Source organism: Anoplopoma fimbria, chromosome 20, assembly GCF_027596085.1.
Source record: "Anoplopoma fimbria isolate UVic2021 breed Golden Eagle Sablefish chromosome 20, Afim_UVic_2022, whole genome shotgun sequence".
In the NCBI taxonomy this organism is placed as follows: domain Eukaryota; kingdom Metazoa; phylum Chordata; class Actinopteri; order Perciformes; family Anoplopomatidae; genus Anoplopoma; species Anoplopoma fimbria.
This window is the reverse complement of record NC_072468.1, coordinates 20,457,191-20,483,082: the sequence shown is the minus strand read 5'-3', so window position 1 is coordinate 20,483,082 and position 25,892 is coordinate 20,457,191. Positions and strand designations below refer to the sequence as shown.

At 39.1% G+C, this 25,892-nt stretch overlaps 1 protein-coding gene across 1 annotated transcript; it reads right to left on the bottom strand.

Moving 5' to 3' along the window:
- Positions 1 to 6,535: 6,535 nt before the first annotated feature.
- rspo1 (R-spondin 1) lies at positions 6,536 to 24,824 on the bottom strand. The gene is given in 7 exon segments (XM_054621961.1): positions 6,536 to 8,066; positions 8,068 to 8,233; positions 12,818 to 13,042; positions 13,494 to 13,637; positions 16,772 to 16,966; positions 19,363 to 20,059; positions 24,609 to 24,824. Coding segments are annotated over 6 exon segments (921 nt in total). The 5' UTR covers positions 19,460 to 20,059; positions 24,609 to 24,824; the 3' UTR covers positions 6,536 to 7,972.
- Positions 24,825 to 25,892: the final 1,068 nt, after the last annotated feature.

The following is a 25,892-nucleotide window of genomic DNA, read 5'->3' as shown; positions in this document are numbered from 1 at the left end:
ACATCCTCAGGACACAACCATATTAATCACATCCACTATTGTCTGAGTGTGGTTTTGAGCTCTGCCCTTCTCAGTAATTGGGCTGGCAAAACCAATAAAGAATATTATGCCTGAAATGTACAGAATGTGTTAAAAGTTGCATCAAAGGAGAGCAAGTTATGTCAGCGGATTAGTACATCTTCTTCTTGCTCTTTTAGCTTAGTTTGAGGGGGAAAATATATTTTTGTTTACTTAAAATGCTCGAACAAAAGTTTGGCCAACAGTGAGTGCAGTGAGGATGATGAAAGACACAACAAATGAGCCAAAGCTGATGACGGAGAGTGCATGGGTTTATGAAACAGAGGTAAAATAAGGATAAAGGGCAGCTGGAAGAGAATGCATGCCTTCAATCTCACTTAAGTATGCATTGGAGCAGCCCAGTATAACTACAGTCCCATGCTGTTGGCAGCTCTATTGGAACAGTTGTTTGGAGATGAGATGTTTGGAATGCAAAAAGGTTTGAGGAGTGGACTGACCACGACTGACCGTCATTCAATACGTCAAGAAGATTTAGTTTTGATAAAGAAGCAGATCAGCGCTCTGGCTCTGCGTAAAGGAGCGATATGATTCCTGTTTAAAAAAAGAAAACTTGTTTGGGAGTTGAATGAAGTGAAAGAGAAAATTGCGTACATTTATCATTTGAAGAGATTTACTTAGACAGGCAGATTATCAAGATGATGTGTGAGCTGTCAAGAGGACAGTTTATAGATGTAAATATTTTGACATGACTAGATAGATCTACATGAATATATTTCATACATTTCTTCATCATCCTCATAAACGTCATGAATAGCAAACAACAGCCAGAACGCATATTTTCAAGCTTTTTCGCCATACAACACTCTCACAGAACTTCTAAATATGTGTATAATGATTTTCAGGGCAGAAAGTCACACGTCTATCGTGAAAAGTTAAACAAAGTAGAAGCAAAAGCATTTAGGCGTAAATATTTCTTCTTTTGACTACTTTTGTTTTGATATTCTGGTGAAAGAGAAAAATGAAATAGTCTTTGGAAAATATAAACGGTCATGAATGATAAAAATATGGGTTACTTCTACAATACAGTGATGGAAGATTGTTATGATTGACCTTTTTTGGATTTATTCTTCTCTTTTCTTTGGACTTTGTGGCTCTCTCTCCCAGTCACAAATGACTAAGAAAGCTTTTACTCATTTGGATTGCAAAATTGACATGACTTCTACTTTGATCTAATGAATACCACAGCAAACAAAGTCTTATGATCATGCAATATATTAAAGTTACTGGTGGCTTATTTGTAGGACGATGTGAAGTGTTTTATGTTTTCATGGCCCCCTCTTGTGGTTATTTCTTTCATCGCAATTACAAACCACCATACGTTTCACCACAATCTACAAGATTTTTTTTGTGAAAATAAAATTATTTTTTATGACGTGAAATGTTGCTTCGCCCTGCCAACCTGTACCTCCACTCTCTGAAAAACAAATGCCACACCATTCGATCCACAACATTCCTCCATGCTCACCTGCAAACTTATAATGTCATAATGTTGTTCATTTACAGTCATCATCCTTGGGCTTAGATCGAAAGACATGGATGTGATAGGGAAAAGTAATAATATTTTGATTAATTCTTACATTCTTACTAACACAATCTTGATGTTCATGTTTGTTCATAAATTATAAATTCCCATTCAGCCCCCAATAGCTATTAAGATCAGTGGTTCTCTACAGATTGCAGGTTGTCATATTAAAAATATATTTATTACAAAGTGCAATTACACCAAATACATACATTCCATTTCAACACATTGTATGGATACACTCTTTGCAATCAAAGTACATTTTACAAACCCAGTTAATTAAAACATTCATCTGAAAGAGTGTGTAATTATTGTAAATGTGTGTAAAATATCAAACAATCCACAGCACAGGCAGTTAATTGCAGTGTCTTCTTTCTCTTTTACTCTCTCTCTAAATATGCATGTACACAGAAACACACACGTTCTTACTTAAAGGATGTGTGTTTGATAGTTTTTTCCCCCATGTAGTACTGATTACTTCCAAAAGGTGGCAATACATATCAGGTATAATATCTACCATCGACAAGCATCTTCTAAACTTTTCCTCTCATACATCAAGAGTTTCCTAAGCCTCAGACACATTTGGGTTAAATCAAGCTTTGTAAATAGAAACTTAATCTCATTAAGGATGCTGCTTGACTCATGCATACTTCGGCGTCCCACTTGATATTACAATGAAAAATATTTAATGTACCATTGTTTCTTCCTGGGAAATCCTGCCTTTCCTTTCTTCCTTCTGAATAAAGGGTAAGCAGAACTATAACTATCATCAGACGTAAATTTATCTCTCTTGCAAATAGTGTTGGCTTCCCCAAAACATTGAAATAGTTGTGTTATTTTGATTTAGTAGCCCCACTTTTATAGCTATCTGTTGCTGATCAAACATGCCAGGCTGTCAGTGCTGATATAAAATGCAGTTTCTCTTTGTAGATGTCCAGATTCCGGACCCTCAGATCTCTAGCCATAGAGAGAGGATGGTTGTGAAGCTTCAGGGATGGAAATGATCATGGATCAGTGGGATTGCTGACAGGACATCTCCAAAGGCTAATCTTTAAAGAGCTGGACACCACTATACTGGGAGGGAAGGGCCCAGTAGATGCTGCTGGCAGTCACTGGTGACTCAGTAGAAGACTCCAGTGGCCTCATGTGCCTCAAACCTCTTATTCCCCCCGACTGATGACAGAACACCTTTAGGAGATTTCTAATGTTGTGTCATTGAAGCTGCGGATTATAATGGAATTGAAATACATTGCAAAGGGTATGTTGCTCCTATCTAGCAGGTTTTTCACATACGTTATTAGTGAGACTTGGCTGAAACAATTAATAGAAACCAGAATAAGAGTTTAAAGGGTTAAATCACCCCAGAAATAACCGACTGATGTCCCAGTACAGGTCACTTGAGGTGAATGGAATTATTATTTATTTGAATTAGATATTTTATTCATGGTCTTCGCTGCATTGGACAGTTACATTTGAATATTTCAACCGCAACATGATGTTCCAGTTAGAAATATTTGTTTAAGATCCTTCACAGACCTTTCTGAAGGAAATATGACTTTAGAGTGAACTCTGTGGATAATTCTGAGGAGGCAATACATAATTTCTGGAAACTTAAGTAGTACTTTGCTGAGCTGAATCAGCATTCAGTGAGTTTTTAAATTATGATAACTGAATTACAGTGTTTTCCTTCCATTGCTTTTCATTCTGTTTAAAAGCATTACTGGTACACAAGCTTAGAGGTCCGTCCTTGATCTCGGTACTGCTGGTGACATGCAGGAAGAAGTGCCTTTTTCTGTGTGTTTGCTGAAGTCTTTTTTGTGACGGCTCAGCAGCAATTCCTTTATTCTTCTTTTGGTAAACAATGAAAGAAATCTTGAAAATCAACTTGCAGGCCCACTCACTATTTCAGGAGCTTTCAATGGCATCTTTTAGTTGATGTTCAGCACTAAGGTGATGAAGAAGATGAGAACTCTGGTAGAGCTAGCATTATAATATTTACATTATTTTGTCTCATAAACCATAAACAGGATTGGAGAACATCAATTAGTTAGATTTAGTTGTACTCTAGTGGTATTTATTGCACTGTAAGTCTTTGAGAGTGATATTGGGCTCTGATTATGAGTTGTGGTATAGTGGTGGTACCCTCTTGTTTACATTTGGATCAGGGATTGCACGTTTAAGTCATGCAGAGATGGACTGGGTGTTCCCTACTGACGTGATGCACTCCCTGGGGTCCGGCTTAAAGGCCAAACTAAAGTAATGAAATCATTCAGTGTTAAGGATCTTGGCATATCAAGGGTGCCCATATACTCCAAAGATTTACCATTCATTTCTCTTGGAAAACATGGGAGTGGGGAACAACAGAGTGAAAGAGAGAGAGAGAGTGGGAGGTGAGGGAGAGCTCCGTCCAATGGAGCCAGGGTAAGAATTTATGGTCAGGAAGAGCGATGAATGTGTAATTTACGGTGCATACTCTACCATTCCCCCTGCCCTCCCTTTTGGTAATGAGAAACGGCTGTTTTGTTGTTGGGCCAAGGCATGGTATACCCCCACCCCACCCCCCCCTTCTGGCTATGACACACCATTAGTTTTTATTTCTGTCTCTGCTTTTACGACCCCTGCCCAGGCGCCAGGATTTGGCCGGTGATCGGGACCATCGCACCATCTAAGCCCCTCCACTTCCCAAGATGGCCTCCTGTAGCCCGAGGAAGACCATACCATAACTACTGAGTGCTCTCGGCTGATAGATAGCATCGTACTCCCGGCAGACTTTGTTTATCGTTCTTCTTTGAGGTTTTGATTGAATTCAGAGTCAGAGAGAAAGAGATTGATACTTAGTAGTTCAAAGTTTACTCATAAGATTATGATGGCAGGGCTAGAGTGAAAGGTCTGTCCTGATTCATTGAGGGCTAAAGTTGTCTTGTCATGTGTTTGCTTAGTCTGTTATATAAGTAAATGACTACTTTTATTGTTTCATCAATAACTGATTGATGTTTAAATTATCCCCATAAAGGATAATTCCTGTTAAGTGCCACTTGGATCCTAATTTAATAGTTTGGGTCATAATTCCATTAGTTATGCAAGTGTACTATTAATAATAATTGCTGAGATCACGTTGAATTTATTGCAATGAAATCTGACCGGGCAACAACACCAGTGGTCAGACACGCTGTAAACCATTTAATCTAGATTATTTGTGCCATTTTATTTGGTAGTAGAACCAGAAGTAAGTGCACCTTAAATGTTGGTAATAATCCCTAAACGCACAAGAAAGCTGTTTATGCACAACCTAAGAACAGCAGTTTTCTTTTATTTATTGTACTTTTATTTCATTGCACTTTATTTTAATTGTTACTGCTTATTTGTATTTTGAAGAATTGAAGTTGGTTTAAGATATTCCTTTAGTCCTCATCCTTCTCCTATGTCAGTGGCAATATTCATAGATATTTTAGCAATTTTCAGCCCATATCGCCGTCCTTTTTACCTGAAATCATATCCTGTATGAAATCAACAACTTGCAGTTTTGGTTTTATACCAACTCAATTTCCTAAAGAGGTTATTGAAACAGTTGGGCCCAGTATTTTATTGAGTATTAATAGCTCATTAGCAACAGGAACTTTTCCATCCACACTTAAACATGCTGTGGTCCAACCTCTTTTAAATAAACCTAATCCTAATCCCACAGTTCTTAACAGTTTTAGGCATATTTCTAAACTTCAATTATTATCAAAGTTTGTGAGAAAGTGGTTTCAGCCAAACTTTTAGCTTCAGTCAGGTTTCAAAGCTTTACACCATAGATAATAACTTATCCTCTACATCTCACATTTCCTGTGGTGTACCGCAATTTTAGGCCCCAAGATATATAGAAGAAATGTTGACCCCTTATGAGCCAGTTCGGAGCCTTAAATCCTCAGGCGGGGCCCTTCTGGCTGTTCCAAAGTCGAGGCTTAAAATGAAAGGTGACCGTGTTTTGCCATCAGGGCCCCTCGGCTTTAGAGGACCTACCTGATGAGATAAGGCTTGCAGAATCTGTAGTCTCTTTTTAAATCACTTTTTAAAAACCCATTTTTTACAGACTGTTTTTTTTGCAATGTCGTCTCTTTACTGTTTTATTTTACTGCTCTTCTGCATATGTGCTGTCACTGTCGTCATTGCAGACGGGGACTCATTGGGTTAATCAACAATACGGAGTTAAGGGGCAATTCTACCAGTGACTAGTTGAGACAACATAACCTTAAGGTAGTCCTGACGGCTTGTTTAAAAGATACATTTTCTGAATACGGGCTGTGTGGATTTTTCCATGCAGTGAGTGTTGTGATACTTTATCAGTATTTATTAACAGCTTTGTTGAATACTTGATTCTGATTGGTCAATTATGGTATTTTACATCCGTTATTAACTTTGCTATGCTCACAGATCTCTGTACACAGCGATATAACTATTTATTTTTTATCACAGGCAAAACAATAATTTTTAATCATTAAAATAATTTTCAAATACAAATTCTGTGCCAAATTGGGCTTTCTTTAGCAAGTACTATGAAATAAGCGGGATAATGTACAGCAAGCTGGAAAACCTCACTTCCTACAATATGGGACATTTAACTTAGCAAGTGCAATCTTACAACAACCAATAGATATAATTGGCAATAATGTAAAAAATAACCCAAATTGAAAATCAAAATGATCCACAACATAGAACGACTTGATAAGAATCTGTCCTTTTGCGTTAAATGTGTATATGTGGCACTAGTTTAGACTGAGAATACCTTAAGAGTCAACTCTGGATGAATAAACGTTGCATCGGTTGCAGACAAAACCATTCTAACTGAAATCAAACAAACTATTAGCAAAATCAGTGTATGACTGAAGTTCCAATCAGCTTCATCTGATCTTTATTTAGGCTCTCACAGAATAAGCTATACATAATGATTCTAATACTTTAATGATAAACACAGTTTGAAATATTCAGTATCACAATCCATAGTATGAATGAATAATGTAGCGTGTAACTTCTCCTGAAACTAATATCTTGTGTAAAGCAAACAGGCCCATTGAAAAAAACAACAACAACTTTTCTCTGTGTCTATAATGTCATGAAGCTTTTGGAGTACAAATGTGTAAAAATGCTATGATTGTTCTGAAACTTGAGCAGTAGGAAACATAGTTGTGCAAAATCTTCAGACCCTGTTGCAAACAGACATGATTACTGAGCAGCTGATGATTTGATGGCTTATATGATAATCAGTGGCTTGTAGTTACTGCATATTTGATATATTACTGTGCGTATACATTTCCTTCCTTGTGTTTCCCAGAACTTATTTCTTCAACCTATGAGACCAATATTAACAGATACGTGTGAAAGTAAACACACATGTACAAACGACTAAGTTCCGTTGACAAACAACTTGATTTCGTGCAGATATGCATACAAAGTACAAACACCCAGACTTTAAGTAGAGACAAACGCGCGCACACACACAGACACACATGTGTTTGTATGCTCAAAGGCACGCGCATGCAACCTTGTACACATGCAAATATTTGTGTTTTTATTCCTCGTTTAGTTATTTTCTGATACAAACAGCAACATTTAATTCGGAACAAACAACTAAGCTATCAAATGGCAAAAAGTTTGTGTCAAGAGGAAAAATGAGCCAGTAATTCTCCTAAATCTTCTCTTAGGCTTCTTTTGTTACAGATTTCATCCTTGAAATAATACACTGTATAGAAGAACTTTTGTCCTCAACAACCACAAAATGATTTCCAGTGCCTTTCTTTTTTGTTTCATCTCACATTAGGAAATAAAGGTACAAAGACTTAATACTATTCACTGTCTTTACATCACGTACAGCGGCTGTTGAGAAAATCCATCTGCTACTTCTCACAAACATAAAAATAAATGAAGAACAGATTGTGATTGAAATCGGACTGGAACATAATACATCATAGACCAGAGGAGACGAAAGAGACCCTTCATTCCTTATCAGACTTCCAGCTTGAATGCTGCACAGGAATCTGTTCTTAGTTCAAGATGTGACATAGGTTTCGTTTATGACACGAAACCACGTCGAACCGCAATCTTCAACGTGGCTTTGCAGTCCGACAGAGATCCCCCACCATGGAGTGAAAATCATTAAGTCTTTCTCAACAACACTAAGACACCAGTATCTTCCAGATATGTTCATCTATTCAAAAAGCTCAGTGAAGCCTTTTGTGTTGCAGCAATTCTCCAGTTCTCTTTGCATCTTCTACAATGCATAGCAGCATTAATCCATTCCTTCATCAGTTTGATCTTTGTCTATGGACGGTGCTGCTGGATGAGGCATTGTCTCAGTTTTTTCTCTCACCCCCATCCAGCAGGCGATGGAGTTTAGCTGACAGAGCTGGTTGTGATGATGCTGGGAGCGGTGGTGGTCCTGCTCTGCCCTTTTCGCCTCCTCCCCCCTCCACCACCACCTCCTCCCACCTCCTCCACCACCACCACCACCACCACCTCCTCCTCCTCCTCCTCCTCCTCCTCCTCCTCCTCCTCCTTCTCTACTGCCATCTTTGCCATCTCGTCCTCGCCCGCGTGCATTCTCCCTCTCTCTCCTGTTTGTATCATCTTGTCGGTCCGCCTTACTCTTCCTGTCTGAAATGACAATGCATAGAAAACATTGTTTACATTTTATACCATTTCTCAAATAGATTTCTGTAGGATATCTGTCATCACCAGATGTTGTGTGTAGAAGTGCCTCCGCTCGGCTTAACAAAATGAAAAACATGGATTCCTGAGGGATGAGAGTGGATAATAAGGGATGTGTGTTGGATCCGATCTCATGGTTGTGATTATGTGGTTTTCTAATACAGGCAAAACAACCATGGTCCAGCATTATTATTAAATGGCAACATGATATTATGTTTAGTAAAGCAGCGACAAGTTTGCCACAAGCATTATACAACATATCAAAACATTTGGATACCAGTCGTTTTTAGACGCATTAGTTGGTCAATCTGTCCATCACTCTGGACTGAAATATCTCAAAGCTGTTAGATCAATTGCTGTGAAGTTTTGCATGGACATTCATGGTCCCCAGAGGCTAAATCCTTTGATAATCCCCTGACTTTTCCTTTAGCGCCACCATGAGTTCCACATTGTTTTTTTGAGGGAAATATCTTGGAAACTATTACTGTTCCCCTTAGGATTAATTGCTTTTACTACAGTGATGCCTTAACCTTTACTTTTGTGCCACCATCTGATAACACTTTAGTTTTAAGTACCTGAAACGCTAATGATGATCCCATCAGCCACAGCTGGGCTTTCTGTTTATTGCTAACTACCAGCGCAGTATTGTTTTTTAACTTGGGAATCTGTGTTTGTTTCACCATGGTAAAATGGGGCCCAGGAGAAACATAATTATTATTATATTCCTTTATTGATCCCCATGGGGGAAATTCGAGTGTTGCAGCAGCTCAACTACACAGACAATAAATTCACATACTATACAACTACACAGACAATAAATACACATACTACACAACAAAACAAACATCGAACAGAAATAAGAATAAAAATAGATAAAAATAAAAAATAAAAAATGTACAGTATATCCACATGGGGGGGGCTGGTCAGCATGTTGACAGACTGTGGTCTCCGCTGTTGTTGTACAGTCTGATGGCAGTGGGCATAATGAATTAGGAATGACCACACAAGCGTTTTTTTAGGTCTTTGCCAGGTATTTCAATTTCTGTACGTCTGAATGACACATTTTGTCACAACCGTGCTAGATGCAGTCACCTTAACAGGTGTGTGGTTGAGATCAAAATGAAGGTTGAGGTCAGATGGGTGCAGTCAAAGCAAGGCCATCTGAAGTAGGGGGGTGGGAAGTGGGTAAGGGGCCGTAGTCGCATGCTAGCATACTGACATTAGCATTTAGCTAAAATAACGCTGTGCCTACATACAGCCTAAGAGAGCAGCTCTCGTGACTGCAGACTCTTATTTTTCTATTTCATCAGCTACTCACTTCCTTGTTCTACTAAACACACTCATAGGACTCCCCCCCCATCTGCTCTCTCCTGGTACTTTTGCATGAGGATCCACACCTGTCACACATTTTAGAGTATAATTGCTCTCTAAATACAAACATCCATCAGAGTGTGGTTATCGGCCACACGTAACCCATCAAAGAGAGGAAAGAGCTTAGTTGCGCATGCTGATTTTTAAAAAGCAGCACAGAGCACTGTAAGAGCACTCACGACAGTCAAGTGACACAATTTTCTGTCACATAAATCACTTTTAAAAATCACTTCTGGTATAATGACTTAAACATTGTCGAGGGCCCAATAATGGCCCATAAGGACGTGGAGTGCAGTCAGAAAGTGGAAATGGACATTGCGTCTAGTGTCAGATGGCTATTGTTTAGGCTGCACTCAAAAGTATTTGTATATGTGAGGGAGTGTAGTTACGCTGGAGGATGTTTGTTATGAACTTGTGCGTTGAGAGTCTCTGCACATCCTGGAAACTGAGTGAACACATGCCAAGGGCTGGACAGTGTTCACTATGCAGTTGACAAGAGCAGGGCTTATGGCGCCACCATGTTTGTATACTGCTGTGCAGTAATAACTGAAGGTCTGTGTTTATTTCTCTACCAGCATTTTTAAACTTGTTGTACAAACAGTTATGATTCTTTGGTTTAAGTACAAAGTAGAAGAACAAAAAATTCAACAATGTTTCTCAAATTTCACCAAATCGTGTTTCAACATAGCTAGGGAAATTCATTATGCGGTGATGGAGTAGATTCAGTTTAGTTGAATGTGGACAGACCTAATACAAGTGCTTTACTTCCAATTGAAAACGTTAAGGCTTAGTCCCACACAGTAGTGCACAAACAGAAATAACTTATCTTTTTCAAGAGGCATTAGTGCCAAAATCACGAACACAACACTGGTGATGCCATTTGGTGAGTTGGATTCAAATCATATCAGAAGATATTTTGTCCAGCATGTTTATCAGTTATGTGTCGTCTTGAATTAATTAAAATATTACAACATTTTTTTTATGGCTGCCATTCAAACACGCACTTCATACTTAGCCATAATAGTTTCAATTTCTATCAATGAGGCACAACGAGCGAGAGTGAAGCATGAGTGAAGAGTCCTCACACACACTCACGCATCTGAGCTGATGTGCTCACTGTGTAAGGACTTAATTACTCCTCTAACAAATCACTAATGGAGCCAAGAGTGGGGGACTCCATCAGTTTATGACAGCTCTGATTGTACCTCCTCTCCATCCAAGCTAAACAATTTTGCCTGACAAATGCAATAACACATCCAGAAAATTCTGCTTTCGCGTGAGACCCATTTGTGGAGCTTCAGGAAAAAGAGGGAAGAATCTGCAGCCAAATCAACACAAAGCGTGAGTTCTGCAGACCACTAAATCACTAATGTTATACAATGTCTGCCCCCTGTGTTTTATATAGCCAGCCTGCCAGCCAACTCCCACAGATGAATCCACAGCTGCGCTTTTTTTTTTTTTTTTTTTTTTGTTGCAGAGTGAGTTTACCCACATGAACTGGTTCACCGGAGTCATGGTACCATCGACCATGAATTACCTCACTGAGGAAAATTAATTCCTGTGCATTTTGGCAGTAGTATGTGTCTTATTTCATAAAAAAGTTTTAAAAAAAACTGCAGGATAGAGGAAAAACAGGATTACAAATCTCCTTTACATCATCACTCGACTTTTTCACAATCCAAAAAGCTTCCATGACTCATCAATCATCCAGTGACACCTCACATAACATCCTTGCCTTTCTGATATGACATACCTTTGCTCCAATTTTTTGAAATTTGGCAGTCTGCGTAGTAGTTTTCTTAGGGCAGTTTATAATATTTCACTGATAATTATACTTCTGAACCCATGGATAAACATTCTTTCCAGGATGCAGGCGTCGGACAGAGTAAATTTGCTTCTCATTCCTCAAATTGTGCTGTCACAGCCTGTCCAACGAAGATCCCGCTCCTCACTGAGCAATTACAAGCCTTACAAGCATCCTTCCCTCCAGACATGACCGCAAATATATATATGGGACAATGTCAGATCATGTTCTGATCTTTTGACTCAGAGCCCTATAGGTTCTGTTGCAGAGTAGAGGATGGTGCTTGAATATGCACACCTCTTACATGTTATCTCACATACATGCAGGCAACTCAGGCAATCTGTTACATGTTGCAACATCTTTTCAGTTGCCAACACTGTGCAAATATAGTTACGCAATGTGGCTGCTGTGCCCGAAATACCCAAAGCGTGCCATCGTCAAATAAAGGCTTTAAGTACAGCTGGCTTACAATTCTCTCAGTCCTTGTAAATGAGTGTAAGTTCCTAACTTTGGTTAAAATTGGCACATAATGTAAACTAGATAAGTACATGGTGACATTTATAGACAAAGACATTTTCACAAGCGATAATGTCTGTGCAGTAAAAGAGAACAAACCCTATGGTTTGTTGAAACAACAACTCCATTTTATTTCTGTGTACGTAAGGTTTAACCTCCCAACACCACTGGCTGTAAATATTTCCTCACTACTAAGCAAAGCATTGTTGTTTTTGTTACCCTTTTCTTCCAGTGCACTCCAAACCTATTGGCCAGATCTGTCATTTATTAGCTGCGAGGCCAAGAGTGACTAATAAGCTGTTGCGAAAAATTGATGATGGCCATTGACTGTTAAACCTGATGGAGAGCAAGCTGCTGTGTGGATGATAAGAGCCCGAGCAAACATGTCATGGTCGTGTAAACTTCACGCTTCAATGGTCATTAAAACAAATAGCTCTTTTTAGCTCTGATCCTTGTCCAGCTTTGCAGTGCGTTATGTCCGCCCTTCATCTGCTTGGCTCGTAGATAGTGTTTATTGTTTACACGCTGTGAATTCAAGAGATTCTGTATCCCTCTGTGAGCTCAGCCAAACCAAACCCAATCAACACACTGTAGGTCACAGACACACTGGCGGGAATGCAGGCCTTTGTATTTTGAGTAATGGTTCCATCAGTCATCATATTAATTGGTGGAGGCGTTTCATGAAGCACATGGACTTTATTGCTTGTTCATCTGTAATCTTAGTGATGTCATTAACTGTGATTAACTTGTACTGTCAAAAACTTGTTATAAGTCCTTACCTCTTGTCATTTTCTCTTTAATGTATCTGTTTTTTCGGCAGTATGTGTATTTGTGTTTACCTCGCACACACGGCGTCTTGGACACAATGCACTTCCTCCTCTCTGTCTGTGGAGCACAGGTCTGTGAGGGTACAAAGGCTGGGGAGGTGTCTGGGCTGTGGATCTGCAGAATGGGCACGCGTTCCCGAGACTGCGAGCCTTTCTTAAATCCACATGTTTTGTTCTTCTTCATACAGGAACCCCATTGGCTCCAGTCGCCCAGTTCGCACGCTGCAGGAGGCTGACCTGGATAAAAAAAAATCACACTAAGATAGTGAGTGAATGTACCACAGCTATGACATCACACATTGATTCACAGCCTTCACGTCTGTTTTTTTACAGCTCAGCAGTGTTAGCTCAGAATAATCACATAAAGTAATTTCCAAATCTGAAACTGTTTTGTTTTTACTTAAGAGGTACAGATTGAGAGGATTGCTATGAACCTTAAAACATAACAAAGCAAATGGCTATTATTGTACTGCGCTCCCCGAAAAAACTTGTTTTTAGGTTTACATCTATCAATCTACTAACTTATAATCTTTTAATAATTTAGAAGAACAACTAAAAGAAAATGAAAAGAACAGAAAGAAAGGATAAAGCGAAGAAATAATAGATGCAGTTTCATTATAGAAACATTAAGAGATGCTATGGCTAAAGTTTTGAAATTAGTATACAGTTAAGGTAAATGGTCACTCACCGACACACTCCATGGTATCATTGGCGGTGCGCTGGCCTGGAGGGCAGCTGACATAACATCGCCCACTGTGTGAATACAAGCCCTCCTTACATTTTGTGCAAAAATTGCGATTGAAACACGCTTCACAATTGTCTATTTTACATTCTGAAAGACAAAAAGAGAGGATCAAATGAGATGATCAAATCAGTTTAAGACACATTGTGGCTGTGATGATTCTGTAAGCTTCAGAACCTTTATCTTGTTCTAGAGAAATTTCTAGTGGAAACACAGAAACATCTTTTAATAGATTATTCAATGCATTTTTTGGCTGAAAAAGCAAATGGTTCTCCAGAGACAGAACAAGAGGAACTTGGATTTTATTTTCTCTGTGAGATTTATTAGCGATTAAACAACAGTGTCTATTTAGAGGGAGTAACACCCTTCTTCTCTTAAAAACACATTCACCACAAGCCTTGTTTTTTTGGAAAGCTGGTGTAAACGTGTACAGCCAGGAGTGAATCGTTTCAGTGACTTTCTCAAGTGTTTCTGGACACCTCACACTCATTAAATATCTCTAGTAAAACAAACAACTTCTTGAAATTTTGAAAATTACAAGCACAAGATGATAAAAAAACAGACAAACTTAACGACCCCAAAAAGCTCTGGTCTCATCTTGAAAGGCACATCCTTATTCTCATGACAAAAGCACAGAAAGATGGCAATCAGTTTATTCCTGTCAATATTTCAATACATGGAAATGTATTCAGATCTAGTCTCACTTTATTTATGTGTACTTTACTTACACTCAGAATGTCTACTTTGCAGCTGGTCTGTTGACAAAGTCATAAATGACCAAAGACTGACTCCTCAATCGTTTTCCTTCTGCTCTCAATTACTATTTTTAAGACCATTGACAACAAAATTTGACAGTACTGATGTTTGCAGACCTATAATGTAAGACAAATGTTGCGAACAAGACATTTTGGGATAATATGTATGAAGTCAGTTGATAGGATAATAACCCTGGTTAACCACTGAGGGCTTTTAAAAAGAATTTGCTGAGAAAATTCAGCCCTCTCCGCATCAAACAATGACGGGGGTGAATTTGTTGCAAATTATCCAATATTTAGATAAAAGTGAAAAAATAACTTTGCAGTTGCAGACATAGTGGATTGAAATTTGACTTGACCTCAAAAAGCTTAACACTTGACCTGGACTCAAGATTTTGGACTTGTGAATAGTCAGTTTTTGTGTTACTTTTTTTGGTGCATTAACATCAATGAGAATGTCTGATGAGCTGAATGTTATTCCCTCTCTTAATATCAATCTATAATAACAATATAATTTTGTTCTCTGAATTTGAACATCAGTCAAATTGATCTTTCACTTTCTTTATTTATCATTGTGTGTCTCTTTTGGATAGTGAATTATACTTTAAAAAACTTTGTAGTCTTTAACTATTTAAGAGGCACTGGATTATAGACACAATATTATCATATATGTATTGTTAACATTATATCAATATTACATTTTCATAAAATGTTGAGTGAGAGTCTTGAATAAAGATGGCTAAGTTGACTTTAGTTCATTTTGTTTGTATTTGTTTGCTCATAGAAAAAAGTAAAATTCCCTCACAGAATTCCCGTATGCCTTCTGATTATGTTTTCAAGACACTTCTCTTGGTGCACTTTTACATGCACACTTATAGGCGCAATGTATATATGGCAATAAAAGTTGTGAATAGAGAGAAATCCTCCTTTTTTCAGATCAGTTTCAGAAGTACCTATGGTTTGCATATTCCACATTATAGCTTAAGTGTGTCATGCAGTGTAAGACTCGCACTGGTCTGGTCTTGGACTTGACTCGGTCCCAGCCCCTTAAAGTTTTGGCCTTGTTTCGGTCTAAGTGGTCTTGACTTAATCACTGTAGCCAACATGCTTTGAATTCCTTAGATATAGTTATGCAGTGTTCTAAGCAGACCTGATGGCATGCAGCAGGTGATAGAACGCTCATTACAACCATAAGAGACTTGAGACTTGACTTGGACTTGAAATAATGTCTTGTAAGCATCTTTGCTTCGGGTTTATGTAAACCTGATAGAAAATATGATTTACCACATCTTATAGGTATTATTTGATGCTGGAATGGCCAGTCAAGATCATCTTCTTATAAAGACAAGAATGGGCTGCATTTTTCTTCAAATAGAAGAATATCACAATAGGCTGCTTAACTTGCACGATAGCTGCGCCCAAACATCTTCAACTAACTTAAAGCCATGAATATCATTAAACTTTGATAACTTGAGTTAATTATTGAGGTTATAAATGTTTTTACTTTGCAATGGATGATCATTTTGGACATAGCTCACATTAAAATAAACCTTTTTCGTAGATATTTCAGACATTATACAGACTGCTTATGATACAGTTAGTAAGGGTTTAACAGAATGAACAATTTGTAAAATTGAAAGCATAACATCTGGCATGAACTTTGCACATGAGGGTCAAATAAAAAACTCAAAACATCTTCTCAAAAACAGACAAACAACAATGCAATTGAGATGTTTTTGTTGGGATTATGTTCCGATCCTGTTTTCTGCCCACAATGGGAAACAGACTGAGGTGCTGGCAATCCTCGGCTAAAAGTACGGGACCAGTGCCAATTTAGTAACTTTGGTTATTCCTGTGAGTGTAGTCATCCTTTCATCCACCATTCTTCCAAATGAGCCAAATTATCCTTTAACCTTAATGAAGACCAATTAAAAATTCGACTGACTTTCATCCAGTTCAGTAAATACTTTGCTGGATTAGGTGGCTATTTTTGTGCTCTTTTTTTCATCAGGATAAGTAACAACAACAGAAAAATTTCATCAAGTGGTCATTCGTATTCACTCACAAGCATTGACAAACAGTAGCACAGATTTGTTAAAAAGAGGGCACAACATGAAATCACTTCGGAGAATAAAGCGTGGGGCAATTGGTAGATCACTATTCTATTTTAGGTATTTGTTAAACACACAAAGTGGTGCAGCAAAGTGGAATTATACAAATAAGACCAAGAAACTAGCAGGGTATCCCTCGACTCTAAATACCCCCGTATTGTACACAAACAGAAGATGATGAGCCAAAAACAAACAGATCGTTTACACTTCTGCAGGCTTGATTTTACATCAGCTTTGGGGATTTTTGCAGAGTGGGCTGTTGCCAGCGTGTGAGATCGAGCCTGCATGTATTTAGAAGTTTACAGATGTGTATCCACATGCCTTTGTCAAAAGTCTAAAACACAAAGAAAAAACTCACGGGTGCATCTGTTGTTGCCTTCTGGGTTCCTCATGCCAAAGTATCCCACGGGGCAGGAGGCGAGGCACACGCCTATCTGACGGATGTCATTGCGCTCCAGGAAGATGAAGAGCTTCGGCCTACATTTAACGCAGCCGTTATACTCAGAGCATCGTTCACAGCCTTTGGGGCAAGATGGTGGCCCCTCAGTACTAACTGTGCAAACATAAACAAAAGCAACAGTCAGGTAAAAGGAAGACTTCATCCCAAAATGATCATGTTACCTTTAGTTCTTGAGAAAACGTATTTCTCCCATGCCTCCATGGTAAACCAAGACTACAAAAACAAAAAAAATGTCTTGATGAACTGAAAGTAAATGGGTTCGGTGTTCAACAACAGCAAAACTATATCAAAAATCTGTTTAAAATCTCTCATACAACTTCTGTGGTATAATCCAAGTCTTATTTATCCAGCTGTATGCTCACTACCTCCTAAACACATGCACGGTTGCTAGAAACATGCTATCTAAAACACTTCAGCATTAAGAATCAGCAAATGTTTAGTTTTAATGAAAATGCAGTAGGGAGCATACGGCTGGATAAATGAGAATTGGAAACTTTTCTCCATTTTGGATTCTACGCCCACAGTTGAGGCATGTGAGAAAAACAAAGTTTTGTTCAAGAATTCAAGGTAACACAGGGGGATTCATTGATATACAAATGGTCATTTTGGGGGTTAAGTATTCCTTTAAGGTAGGCAACAGAATTGCATGGTGTGCTATTGTAAAAGAAGATTATTGGCAGGTTTCCAGCCAAATATGAATTTTAAAAAGCAAATCAAAAGGGCATTTATCAACATTCTGCCTATGAGAACTGCATTGGGTAACTTTAATATTTCACTGGCATCTCTACAGGTCCAGCCATAAACCTGCCAGCACTTTATCACTCCAACAAGCACGAGTTAATGCTTACAGATTAATCTAACCGGGGGCCAGGCCAAACATCTTTGTTTGAAGAGTTACTCACTGTTTACTTCAAACTGCTAGCCAGAGATCCTTAACAGATTTTCATTTGGAGAAGCCGAGGTAATTGGGGCTGACAGCCTCGCAAAAGCCAGTCAAAATCAGCAAGACCCTCTACTGTGGTGAGTCAAAAATGATCTGGGCATCAGAAAACTGCAATAGTTACAGACATGGCCAAGATTAAAATAAAGCCAGTGTTGTTTTTATACTAGTACCAAGCAAGAAAATCTGAAAACGCGCTGCATTCATTTATTTTACGCCCTTGTAATCCCGGACTGTATCACCGGTTCCGATACACGCAACCACTAATCTAAATAATTTCTAGGAAAAGTGTGTCGAAGTGCACATCCTTTTTCTAGGAGCCGTTCAGAGACAAAACCACATTTGTCAGAGATGATTTACATTCCTGGTCTGTATCAGCTCTAAATATACATACTCTCGCACAGCAATCCATCTGCCGCCCTGCCTCCCGGAGATAAGTCGGATTGGTAAAAGCGTTAAAAGGGTTCTCCCATGAACAGATAACATCATTGCTCAAATGCAGCAATTACAGCCAGGTCTTGTCGCATGAATCAGAAAATGTGGTGTTGTAAACTGTCGTCGTGCATTGTAAAATAAATAGTTTGTGCTTTCTGAAGCTACTCTCCGATCTCTGCAACCGACCCTGGAATCATTCAGAGAGAGAAATCTGTTGACATTAAAGATGTAAAGGCTGTATATGAGAGGTTTAAATTTAAGACGACTTCCCTGTCTGGAGGGAAAAGCCTCAACTGACTGTGACGCTGTAGAGGTCGCCTATATACGGTGAATGACCCAAATCCTTCTGTCCTAATTACAATGGCACATGACAAACTGTGACAGCATTGAAGCGTTGCATAAACATGTGCGTGTATATACCTAAAAAATAGTCCATTTCTATGACACAAACGACAGTTCTTCCTTCCCAGCATGTGTAATTTTAATAAAACCACATCTGTTACTGTGGCCAGGCACGGTATTATATGAATTTGGGTTCGCAGAGGTTGGGCTGAGCTTGGCATTGGCTGAAAGCTCCTTGTGTGTAAAGGAAGAATTATTTCAAAGCTGACAGTAACACCAGCACCGAGGCTCTAAGGCCAGAGATATACTGCAAGTCGGGCTGAGCACCATCTTTGTGGTTGCATGAGGTCAGAAAAAAGCTTACAACAACACGGGCGGCACGGTCCGATTCAGAGCTTAGAACTGTCAGGTACTCATTCCTTTATATGCCCGCAGTGCCAGACACGAAAAGAGTGATGGCTTTGAAGGCGAATCCATCAAAACCCCCTCTATAAACAATCCTAATACGCATAAAAGTTTTACATAAACTGAGAGAGGCATGATCTTAAAAAGAGGAAGAAAGACGAGCCATTCAGGGGAAACACTGAACCTAGCATAACCCTTCTAGGAAAAACAAACAAGAGTGATGGGAAAATACACAAAATGTTGCCTTTACTTTGGTCGTTAAATGTTTACAAGACATTAACCACTGTGACCGCAGAAACGAGAGGCAGCGGTGCTGAAGAGGAAGAAAAGAAAGAGATCAAAACAAAGTGAGGAAGAGAGAACTCACCCCGTCTCTGCCTTCTCGCCTTGGAGAGCTTGAGAGCATCGCTGTGACCCATGGAGCCGAGGAAGACCATTGCCAGTGCCACCAGTCCCAGCTGCATAGTCCCTGTTGGCTTCCTGGCCACGCAGGGTCCCCCCCTGCGACCAGATGGAACAGGTGGGGGGGCCCCCCTTCCTCTCTGGGACAGGTGGATCCCTCTGCTGCTGGGAGAGACGGTCCCACCTCTCGCTTGTGTCGCTACTGTCTTTCCCTGTCTGTCTCTCCCTTTCCTCCCCCCCTGTCTCTCTGTCTCTTTCACTCTAGTGGCTGCTGCGTCTGTGAGTCTGTGTAGTGGAGGGTGATGCTGCGGTTGCAAGTCCAAACAAGCCTGAGGCGCAAGAAGCCATCATGCTGGTGGTAGTACTGGCAAAAGGGAGTAGATGGTGCAGGGTTATAGGACGGAGAGGGGGGGTTGAAGGGTTGCACGGAGGACGAAGTGGAGGAAAGACTGGAGAGGAGATTGTTCGAACCTGTGGGTGGTTCAACCCATGAAGCTTGGGGTGAGCTCGCAGGGAAGCAGGGAACCTCTCAGTGAGTGCCTGAGCTCACAAGCATGTGTCTTGTTCTCAGGAAGCACTTAAATACAGGCTTGCAGATTGAAATAAAACGGATGCAGGTTCTTGACTATGTGTGACACCACATCTGCTTATACCAGGACCTCCTAAAAAAAGAAGTAAGCAGAGAAGACAGACAAATGGGGAACAGGTTTAGGAGAAGGGTTGTTACAGGTAGATAACATGAAAAGAATACTACGCCTTTTTGCTTTCTTGCTGAGAGATTAGATGCATGATACGTCTGTTGTGCCAGTATGAAACGGGGGAACAGCTACCCTGGCTCTGTCCAATGCTTACAAAATCTGCCTACCAACACGTCTAAAGCTCAACAATTATATTTTGTTTAATCAGAAAAAAAAACAGTGGCGTAAAAACAAGTTGTAGTTTTACTTGGGGTTATGGGTCAAACAATTTCTTGGCCAGAAGGGCTGACTTCCTGAAGCCTAGCCTAGCCTTCAATAGTGATAGAATAATATCAGTGTGCTCTTTCCACATTTACATACTCAAATCAGCGACATTCATTTCTTACCCAATGCTACAATGATCTATTGTTTTCCTGATACTTTTCATTGAGAAAATACAGTTTCTTCAAGTATCAGAAATGATTATGCCAGGACTCCAAAAGTCACTGCACCTCAGCCCCGTTGTCAAGGAGGGGTCACAGGGTACACAAGACAAAAACGGGAGGCCCCATGTAAAGGTCTATGGTTGACCCTTAAATGGGATCAAGTACAATTTATTTGCAGACTTATATCACAGACAATAAAAGTTGGTCAAATTTGGCCAAATGTCTGAACAAATAAAAGTTATGACAGGCCAAGCTGACCGTTGCAAATGTGAGGACTTAGGCAGACAACAAAATACAACCCGCTGTGAGGGATTGGTTTTAAAGATAGGGGGAAGACACTGGTATCATATGAAACTAGACGTCCTGGATTGGCTGTTGATTTGGAAAATGTTGTCCCCCTGTCCATGATTACTAATGAGTCAAGTCTTTGCGCTAAGCTAAGCTAATCGGCTGCTGTAGCGTCACATTTATCGTACAAATACTAGCTAGGTATCAATATTCTCATCTAATTCTCAGCAAGAACAAGAAAAAGCATATTTCCAAGCTATTCCAATAGTATTAGTAATATTAATATGTTTTTCAATAGTGATAGAATAATATCAGTGTGCTCTTTCCACATTTACATACTCAAATCAGCGACATTCATTTCTTACCCAATGCTACAATGATCTATTGTTTTCCTGATACTTTTCATTGAGAAAATACAGTTTCTTCAAGTATCAGAAATTTCTGTAATCTGAAGCAACTAGACTCATGACTAAAAAATGCAAACACAGGGTCATGGCATTTCAGGCTGTATTTGGACTTAGATGATGAATTGAGCATGTTTATCCTTTGAAAATTCAGTGGAGTCAACACTCACTGAGAAATGCAACACACACTCGGACTAAAGGCCTTTGTCATATTTGGTACTGAGATCGTTTTTAGATAGTGTCATACGCTGCCTGTATTTACAGCTCTTGTGTGAAGAGGACACACAGAACATGTTAGGATCTGAGCAATGGGAGGTCCTCCCTCGCAGCTCAATAAAGAAAAATAGAACCATATTTGGCTGTTGAGTTGGTTGTGGCTCTGAATCACACTAAGGACAATGCCATTTGGTGCGTCTGAACATTCCAGCCGGCAACATTACATTATTTGTTAAAGTATAAATCAAAAGGGAAAGATTCATTCCATATTTCACCATTTTCCTTTTAACTTGACGAACCCAAATTGAGTAATGTTTGACATGTCATATCATACATATGATATCTTTGAAAAGATATATATATATATATATATATATATATATATATACATCTATCATCTATCATCTATCATTTTAAATTCTATTTCTAAAAACTGGTCCAAAAAATCCAGACTGATTTCCAGTCAATGTAATAATGATAAGAGGCATGGTCTTGTGATTCATTCGGAGGAAAACAGTTCCTAAGTACAAAATGATAAACATCAGTATGACATTTCTTCATTTTTTAACCAAATTTAGTAGAGCCACTTGAAAACGAGAGGATCTGTTGAAGCCTGTTGTTGCTGAATGAGTCACAGAATGCAGAATTTCTCAATCCTAAACACTCATATTCAGAAAAAAAAAAAAAGGGAGTTCCCTCTCTAATCATAACAATTTCCATGGCATTGATTTAAGCAAAAACAGAGGACGGAGGCACATGTATCCTCTCCTAATTGGGAAACACTGCAGACTCTCTTCCCCACCAGTAGGTTTAACACTTAATGACTCACAATGTCATTGACACCTCTCGGCTAAAGTCATATTTACAGGCATGAGCCAAAAGAGTGGTGCAAGCGGCCAGTCTTCTGCAGCACCTGTTACTTGAGAGAGTGATGATTAGAGAATGGGACATGCTAAGTCTCTGGATCACTCAGAACATAACCTTTCCAGCACTGAGTAACTCAAGACATGTGCCAGAGACTCTTTCACAAGACAGCACTCCCACGACTCTGTGCAACCTGCCAGAAGCACACCTCAGCCCATCCATATCTGCTCTCACACGCCATGCAGATAAGAGACAGGGTCTGACTGTAAACTCACTGGGAGAACTGATTGTTGTGTACTCTTAGCCCATCTGTTTAAAAAAAGCTCTCTGTCTCTGCTCCCTCATCCAATAAACTGCGTGCCTTTCCTCACCATCAGCCACATTCAGCTGAGCTCAATGAAACTAAGCCCCTCTCATCAAATAGTCAGGAGATTAAATTGCCTCCTTTGTATGTCCTAAGTTTGATCTATCAATTATTCAAACACTGAAAGGGAGCTCCCACACTGGGAATTTATTGAACTGGAGAAGGTGCCACAACTCTGAGCTCAGAGTTACAAATGCAACCTGTCGATGAACTTTCTGGCTGTTACTGAATCTATTGCCTTTTTGACACATATTTCAGAACTGTACAAAGATCACCAACACATAAAACCTTTCCCGCAACGCCTCAATCCCACACAAACAGGGAGGACAGTAATAGCTGAGAAAGGATTTCAGACATTTGATTGTGAGTTTAGAAGTCGTGTGACTTCGCATAGGAATGATCACAGGTTGAAGCCAACTGTTCCTTGCAACATGTGGCCCCAAACTAATCTCAAAACACTCTTCTTTTTTTCAAAATCACATCTGCTATAGTCCAAAAGTAAAAACAGCAGTATATTCTGGCTTTTAAATAAGAATTTTTTTACCCCAAATTTGGCTCTCCGTCAAGTGCGCAGCAAACAAAGCTACGGGGATTTGTGGGTGATTTCACCCAATCAGAGTTACCATTCACTTTCAGTTTATTTTGATGTCCATAAAATCGCTGATTTGTACATCCAAACCATAGAATGTAGCGTTGCTAGCCAGCCTAGCCCACAATGAAAACCAGAAAGCGAAGAAGAACCCGATGAAAGAGGGAATAAGGACATGAGGTGTTGACAGAAGCTTTTGTCAGAAAAACAGATGCATCATCACCTTTATCCTCTCAACACCTTTTAGTCTAAATCCTTAGATGATAAGTAGCCTGTCCATCTGAGCTATCTACCGGCAGACTGTTGAGAAACACCTGGCTGCGCCACCAGCATCAACAGAAGCCTTGACTATTTTGGAAATCACTTCCAGTTCCTTGGCTCTCCAGCTTAGCGAGTTCAGGCAGTGAGGGGTCAAATGTGCAGCGGCTGAAAAACACTCAACACTCACACGCAGGGAAGAACATAATCATACTCTTCCTCCAAACAAACTACCAACAGGCTTTTTTCTTTTCGAGTTTCCATGTAGGACTTAAGCCCACACAGCTCCAGCAGTCAGAAGGTTGATCTTGTACAGCTCAGTTGAGCACGGCTTTGCCCCTGAGGCTCCATGCCGGATTACAGCTGTTTGCATTGCACTTCTCCTCAGGGAGGAGGAAAATCAAGTGCAGATCCCCACCTGTCCCCAGTCCAACATCTCCCCCGTCACCTCACTGTCATGTTGTTTTTTCGTAAATCTCTCCCCGCCTGTCACTTTGTAGCTGGGGAGGCTGAAATGTATCTCCAGAGGATGACAAGGAGCCAGTCTGGTGTATGAGTGTGCATGTGTATGGATAGATGCTTTAGAATGTAAGCCTGAAATGTAAACAGAATCTGTCCAACTCCTTCAATTCAGATTAGTCAATAGAAGGAACTGTCAAAAAAAATATGATGTGCCAAAAATGAATTCGCAATATTAAAAATATTAAAACATATATTAAAACACATTTTTGGCTAAATATTGGGTGAGTTTGGAAATATATTTGAGGAAAAAGTCACATCAGCAAAAGAAATGGTGCACTTTGAAATCATCTTACAGGTAAAAAATTGTATTGATTGCAACAGAAAACAAATCAGAGTAGCCACAGGCATACGTTCAATAATTATAATAGTTATAATAATAACGACAATAATGCTTATTATCATGTTAAAACGATAACCTTTACTATACGTTTAGACTGCAATAAAGTAACACAAACACAGTTCTAGATATTCTAAAAAGGAAAAACCCCCAAATTAGGTTATTTAATAATTCATAATAAATAGCAAGCCAAAGCTTTGAATCAGTTAATACAAATAGTATAATGTGAAATAAGAATCAACCCACCTGTAAAGCGGGGTCTCCGAATAAAGCTGTTCATTGAGCGGTCGTGGACTCAATTTCCTTTTTTATAAGGGAAAATCCGTTACTTGTTTGGTCACAAAGAACTCCTCCTCCAGGATACCCCCATGCAACTTTCCTCTGTCATCATTTAAAAAGACATATGATTTCATTTCTTTCGGATCTGTCACAATTTCGAGGCAACTTCCTGGCAGGCTGTGAAGTGGATGCACAAGACAGAAAATGTGCAATGGATTACAAGTAAATTCCTCCAGCAAAAAGATTATATGGATAAAAAGAAAAAAAAATAATAATATTCAAGCTATTCCGATGAACTTAGTCACTCAGACTTTTTTAAGTCAGGATGTTTGCACAGGAGCTCCTGCGAGTTGCGCTTTTTTAAATCCACTTTCAGGCGTCGAACTGCATCCAACTCGGAGAAGTAGTTAGGAAGCCGTGATATTTGCATCCAAACTGCAGCACTGCCAGCGGGCATTACAGGCCCCACCCCTCCAATTCTCACTGAGAGATAAAAAACCTGCGGTGGACTTCTGTAAGTGTTGCCGTTAAAAAAAAAAAAACTTGTTTGCATATTCACATTTATTCTTTAATGTGATTTTTAAAGATGTTTTTTGTTTTTTTTGTCTCTACTGGAGGGAAACAAACAAACAAACAAACAAACAAACAAACAAACAAACAAACAAACACAGATAAGCCTCTAAATGACCTTCAGCACCAGTATGTGATTTTTTTATTTCATCCCATTTTGATTCTTCATAATGCAGCTTGAAGTTCCTCACTTCTGATTTAACGACAAAGCAAAAACAAACAAAACAAACAAACATCCTTATTTATTTATTTTTTTATTATTATTATTTTTGTACAACCTTTAGTTCCATTGATGCTCAATCCTGTGCATGAAATATGCAGCAAAGAAAGTAATAAAAAAAAAAGCATGTTAGTCATTAAAATATGACAAAGTATAAAATACAATATAGTATGAAGCAAATAAAAGAAAGATACAGTTGTTTGTTTTTTTTACATACAACTAGTTATTAGGTGATTAGATCAGTGGTTCATAAATGGTTTTTTGAAATCCGCTTCAACCTTTAACTGATATTTTATTAACCCGTACAGTTATTTGACATAGTATCCAATGTTGTATTAGATAACTGTGGGTTTCTCTCGGCAATAATTCTGCGATTGAAAAAATAATCAAGCCAACCAAGAATTTTGGATTTATTCACACATTTAAATAAGATCAAATGGAAATCTTGGGATCAATATGAT